At 50.2% G+C, this 6,000-nt stretch overlaps 1 protein-coding gene across 1 annotated transcript in view; it reads left to right on the top strand.

The window, feature by feature from the left end:
* Window positions 1-298: 298 nt before the first annotated feature.
* Window positions 299-6,000, top strand: part of dnah2 (dynein, axonemal, heavy chain 2) — a 174,476-nt gene continuing 168,774 nt past the window's right edge. Inside the window, exons 1-4 of the mRNA XM_067972290.1 lie at window positions 299-464; window positions 1,581-1,636; window positions 3,418-3,588; window positions 4,629-4,857. Coding sequence (XP_067828391.1) covers window positions 311-464; window positions 1,581-1,636; window positions 3,418-3,588; window positions 4,629-4,857 — 610 coding nt within the window. The 5' untranslated portion in view covers window positions 299-310. The remainder of the gene's footprint in view (window positions 465-1,580; window positions 1,637-3,417; window positions 3,589-4,628; window positions 4,858-6,000) is intronic.

Genomic DNA, 6,000 nt, shown 5'->3' with positions numbered 1-6,000 from the left:
TACAGCACAGGTTAGATACAGAGTAAAGCTCCCTCTACACTGTCCCATCAAACACTCCCAGGCAGGTACAGCACAGGTTAGATACAGAGTAAAGCTCCCTCTACACTGTCCCATCAAACACTCCCAGGGCAGGTACAGCATAAGTTAGATTTTCTGTTTCCCACCCCAGCTATCCTGTGACCTCTCTGGTGAGTTTGCCAGTCGAGGGAGCGGTTTAATACATGCGGGCCCGTGCGTACTGGGGACTAGGTTGAAACTATCCACGCTCATATCTTGTAATATTTTCTTCCAGGAAGAAGGAAACTGAAGAATGGACGGGCTGTTGAGTCCTTCACGGGCAGCCAGCGCAGCCGTCAGTACAGCCACCACCATAATATCGTCCAACATTTCCACGACCGTGACAGAGGCTGTCACTGATGAGTCCAGCGTATCGTCCAAGAGAAGAGGCAGCGATGTGTCCACGGGTATTGTGACTGCAGCACTCGCGATCAGGCGCTGGGAGAGGTGCAACAACAGAGGCCATCTCCCACCGTTGGAGTTGGGCAGCACACTGCACAGTGTGTTGTGCCTGTGCTGTGTGACGATGGGTGGCCTGGTTAATTAACTCTGTGTGTTTTCCACCACCTGTCCAGCGGTGGCCTTTCACTTGTGTGACTGGAATAGAAGCAAGAGCGATGGCATTTTTTTTTTTGCAAATTTTCTCGCATCGCCCTCTCCTCGCTGGGGTACCGTTCACCGGACGCTGGTGATCTTCTGGTGCCTTCCCAAAGTGGCCATAAGTCTAAACAGTTAGTGCTAGCGGGCGGAGGGGGTTTGCGGGGCCTGATCTTTATCCTCACCTGACATCCACACGAGTGTACTTTTTATAACGCCTGGAGTGCTGCTCTGACCGAGCACACAAAGATACCCTGGATCTTCATGTAGAATCAGAGCATCATAGAATCTTGCCGTGTAGAAGGAGGCCATTTGGCCCACTGCGCCTGTGCTGGCTCTTTGATAGAGCTATCCAATTAGTCCCACTTGCCCCGCCCCCCGGCCTTTTCCCCATAGGCCTGCAAATTTTTCCCCTTCAAATATTTATCCAATTCCCTTTTGAAAGTTACTATTGACCGTAAGAACATAAGAAATAGGAGCAGGAGTCGGCCATACGCCCCTCGAGCCTGCTCCGCCATTCAGTAAGATCATGGCTGATCTTCTACCTCAACCTCACCTTCCCGCCCGATCCCCATATCCCTTGATTCCCCTAGAATCCAGAAATCTCTCACTCTCAGTTTAAAATCTCCTTCTACACCCTTTCATGATGTGGAGATGCCAGTGATGGACTGGGGTGGACAAATGTAAGGAGTCTTACAACACCAGGTTATAGTCCAACTATAGTCCAGCTGTTGGACTATAACCTGGTGTTGTAAGACTCCTTACATTTGTACACCCTTTCAGGCAGTGTGCACACACTAAGTTTACCAACACACCGCGCTAATCGGGATTTGTGCCCTTTCGCAATGAATGAAACCTTGATCTGATCTAAGGCAGAGTATACTCAGTCTCATACTTTGGTTTGTATTGGTGTTTCTCCCACTCAGACTTGAAAGAAGAGCTGAAGACAGATTTGGCAGAGACAGTTGAAGAGACCAGCCTGGTAAATACATTAACTGAAGGGAAAGGCAAATCTTGGGCACGTTTTGTTGGTCTGAAATGCATATCCCTCCCTTTATAGAAGAAATTATAGTCTCACCACAAATTTTTTGGCCTTTTTTTTTCCAAAGTGTCATTTTTCTTGCTGAGATGGGGTCCCCTCAAGGAAGGCCTTGCTCTTAAGCCACTCCGGGAGTCTGCATTGCCCTACGTGCAATACGGTTTCCGAGGCCTGGGAGCTATGGAGTGGCTTTTGAGGCAGATTTGAAGTCATGGCCCCTCACTGTTTGAAACGGAGTCACTCGGTGGGAGGGAGAGGGGAGGAGGGATGGTGGAGGCGGGGACAAGGAGGGAGAGTGGAGAAGGAGGGAGGCGGGAAAGGGTGGAGGGAGAGGAGAAATGGGTAGATGGAGAGTGGGGAAGGAGGAGGAGGGAAAGTGGGGAAGGAGGAGGAGGGAGAGTGGGGAGGAAGGAGGAGGAAGGGGAAGGAAGGAGGGAGAGAGGGAAGGAGGCAAGGAGGCAGAGGAGGGAGAGGGGGAAGGAGGGAGAGAGGGAAGGAGGGAGGAGTGCACGGGGATGTTCCTCATATTTTCTGTGACCAGACAGCCTAGCTGTGCCAGTCTGCATGTCAGCAAGCTAGCTGAAATTTATAAGAAAACAAATGAACTCATGTCAGTCTTATATTTCTGTGCATAAAACGGAATAATAGAATGTGCCCACCCCCCCACCACCGCAGACTTTGCTTCCATTGATTTTAGAGCAAGTCCTAATGTTTTCTAGCGCTGTTAGGTGCAACCTTTGACTTGGAGGTTAATTGAGTTATGGAATAAGTTACCAGGTAAAACCAGACAGTACAGATAGGTTCAAGAGACACTTAGATGCCTTACTGGAGAGACTAGGTCTGAGGGTTAGGGTTACAAGGCAGGTCACAGTCAGTCAAAAAAGGGACAGGCTCGTTGGACCTGATGACTTATTTCTGTATTTGAAAATGATTGTTCTGAAGTAAATTTGAAAACTTCCAGGCGTGATGATATAAGTGACCCAAGGGTTGTGTATGCCAAAGATCCGATTGAGAACTCTGGCACTGAAAGAAGGGACTTGTATTTATGTAACACCAACCTCGGGATTGTCCCAGAGAGTGGTTGCAATTGTTATGTAAGCAAACATGGCAGCCAATTTGTGCACAACAGCGTCCCACAAACAGCAATGATGAACGACCAGTTAATCTGTTTTTTTTGGAGGAGGAATGTTGAGCAGAACAATATTATTTGAGTAGTGTCATGTGATCAGGTACAAGCAGCCCCTGTGCAACATCACATCAAGAGGATGGCACCTGTGACAGTGTAGCACTCCCTCAGTTGTGCACCGGAATGTCAGCCTAGATTATGTGTTCAAGTCCTGAAGCAGGACTCGAACCTGCAAACTCATGGAGAGGAGAGTGCTACCCACTGAGCCAAGCTGGCATTCCAGGGACCGGGACCAAGTCTAAATCATAGAATCATAGAAAATTTAGGGCACAGAAGGAGGCCATTCGGCCCATCTTGTCCGCGCCAGCTGAAAATGAGCCATCCAGCCTAATCCCACTTTCCAGCACTTGGTCGGTAGCTCTGCAGGTCACAGCACTTCAGGTGCACATCCAGGTACTTTTAAAATGAGTTGAGGCTTTTGGGCAGTGAGTTCCAGAGCCCCACCACCCTCTGGGTGAAAAATTTTTTAGTCCTAGCATTGGAATGGCCCATTCTCCAATCCCTGAAAACAACCCTACCCCGATGTTTTCTATTGCAGAAAGGCCTCTTCAAAAGCCGGGTAGTTTTGGAGAATCTCCAGCCTGAAATGTGGACACAGGAACACGATGACATTCTGGAGGACTTTGTCCACGATGTGACTCAGAGGGTTCTAACCGTGCACATGGATAAGTATGCTGGGCTGCAGGTGATCCTTGGCACACCTTCACAGGTACGTTTCATTCTATACCTCATGGTGGGTTGATTCTGGCAGGCACTATTCATCCGCAGTGGATGGGTTAGGAACATAAGAACATAGAAACAGGATGAGGCCATTCAGCCCCTTGAACCTGTTCCGCCATACAATTAGATCATGGCTGATCTGTATCTTAACTCCATTTACCCGCCTTGATTCCGTAACCCTTAATCCCCTTACCCAACAAAAATCTATCAATCTCAGATTGAAAATTTTCAATTGACCCCCAGCCTCAACAGCTTTTTGAGGGAGAGAGTTCCAGATTTCCACTCCCCTTTGTGTGAAGAAGTGCTTCCTGACATCACCCCTGAACGGCCTGGCTCTAATTTTAAGGTTCTGCCCCCTTGTTCTGGACTCCCCCCACCAGAGGAAATAGTTTCTCTCTAACTACCCTATCAACTCCTTTAATCATCTTAAACACCTCGATTACATCACCCCTTAATCTTCTACACTCGAGGGAATACAAGCCCAGTCTGTGCAACCTGTCCTCGTAATTTAACCCTTTTAGCCTCGGTATCATTCTGGTGAATCTGTGCTGCACCCCCTCCAAGGCCAATATATCCTTCCTGAGGTGCGGTGCCCAGAACTGAACGCAGTCTCTCCAGATGGGGTCTAACCAGAGCTTCATATGCCTGTGACATAACTTCCACCCGTTTCTATTCCAGCCCCCTTGAGGCAAAGGCCAACATTCCATTAGCCTTTTTAATTATTTTTTGTACCTGTCCACGAGCTTTTAGTGATTTCCGTACTTGGACCCCTAAATCTCTCTGCTCCTCCACAGTTCCGGGCTTCTCACCATTTAGAAAATACTCTGATCTCTTTCTTAGGTCCAACATGGATGACCTCACACGTCCCCACATTGAACTCCACCTGCCCCAGTTTTGCCCACTCACTGAATCAAGTAGTACAGGGAAACATGACTTCATAGCACAGTCTCAAGGTCCCCCCACCTCAAGCCACTGTTATCTCCATGAGCTCCGTGACCAACTGAATTTTCTTCCTCTTTTCCCATGCAGCCCACGGATTACCTCATCTACTTCATCCGCAAAGAGAAAGCGGAGATAGATGCGGAGAACTTTGTGCATGTTGTCCAGTTTGGCAGCATCCGGGGCGGGCACCTGGAGAGCCTGCTAAGGCACATGCTGGGTATCTACGCTCCTCAGTTCTTAGACAGTCGACTGTGGCCCGAGAGCATCAAGAACCATTTCTCAGCACACCTGCACAAGTTCCTCGCCAGCCTTACAGGTACCTGCTCGTCGACACAACAGCAAGGACATTGCAGGTTGGGCTGTCCATTACCCTTCTGGGTGTCAACCGTGGCTCGGTGTGTAGCACTGTCGCCTCTGAGTCGGAAGGTTGTGGGTTTGAGACCCCTGCTCCAGAGACTTGAGCACATAATCCAGGCCGACACTCCCAGGGCAGTCCTGAGGGAGCGCTGCACTGTCGGAGGGGCAGTCCTGAGGGAGCACTGCACTGTCGGAGGGTCAGTCCTGAGGGAGCGTGGCACTGTCGGAGGGTCAGTCCTGAGGGAGCGCTGCACTGTCGGGGGGCAGTCCTGAGGGAGCGCTGCACTGTCGGAGGGTCAGTACTGAGGGAGCGCCGCACTGTCGGAGGGTCAGTACTGAGGGAGCGCCGCACTGTCGGAGGGTCAGTACTGAGGGAGTGCTGCACTGTCGGAGGGTCAGTACTGAGGGAGTGCTGCACTGTCGGAGGGTCAGTACTGAGGGAGTGCTGCACTGTCGGAGGGTCAGTACTGAGGGAGCGCTGCACTGTCGGAGTGTCAGTACTGAGGGAGCGCTGCACTGTCGGAGGGTCAGTACTGAGGGAGCGCTGCACTGTCGGGGGGTTAGTACTGAGGGAGCGCTGCACTGTCGGAGGGTCAGTACTGAGGGAGTGCTGCACTGTCGGAGGGTCAGTACTGAGGGAGCGCTGCACTGTCGGAGGGTCAGTACTCAGGGAGCGCTGCACTGTCGGAGGGTCAGTACTGAGGGAGCGCTGCACTGTCGGAGGGTCAGTACTCAGGGAGCGCTGCACTGTCGGAGGTACCGTCTCTGCCATTGCTGCCTTGCTGTGGATGCCAGCAGTTGTGGGACAGCAGCTGTGGAATGGTTTCCCTTCCGATTCTACTGGGATGATATTGGGAGAATCTAATCACCCTTGGCATCCGGCACTGATGGCCTAGATCTTTTTGTTAATGTGGCACCCTTCTATAAAACTTTATAATTTAAATATTCCACATCGTTCACCTGAGGAAGGAGGTAGCCTCCGAAAGCTTGTGAATTTAAAATAAAATTGCTGGACTATAACTTGGTGTTGTAAAATTGTTTACAATTATAATTTAAAGACAGGGCTGAAGAATGATGCTCTTGTCGTGTGTTGAACATTATT

Source organism: Heptranchias perlo, chromosome 35 (assembly GCF_035084215.1).
Source record: "Heptranchias perlo isolate sHepPer1 chromosome 35, sHepPer1.hap1, whole genome shotgun sequence".
In the NCBI taxonomy this organism is placed as follows: domain Eukaryota; kingdom Metazoa; phylum Chordata; class Chondrichthyes; order Hexanchiformes; family Hexanchidae; genus Heptranchias; species Heptranchias perlo.
Note: the sequence above shows the minus strand (reverse complement) of the source record. Positions and strands in the feature narration are given on the sequence as shown.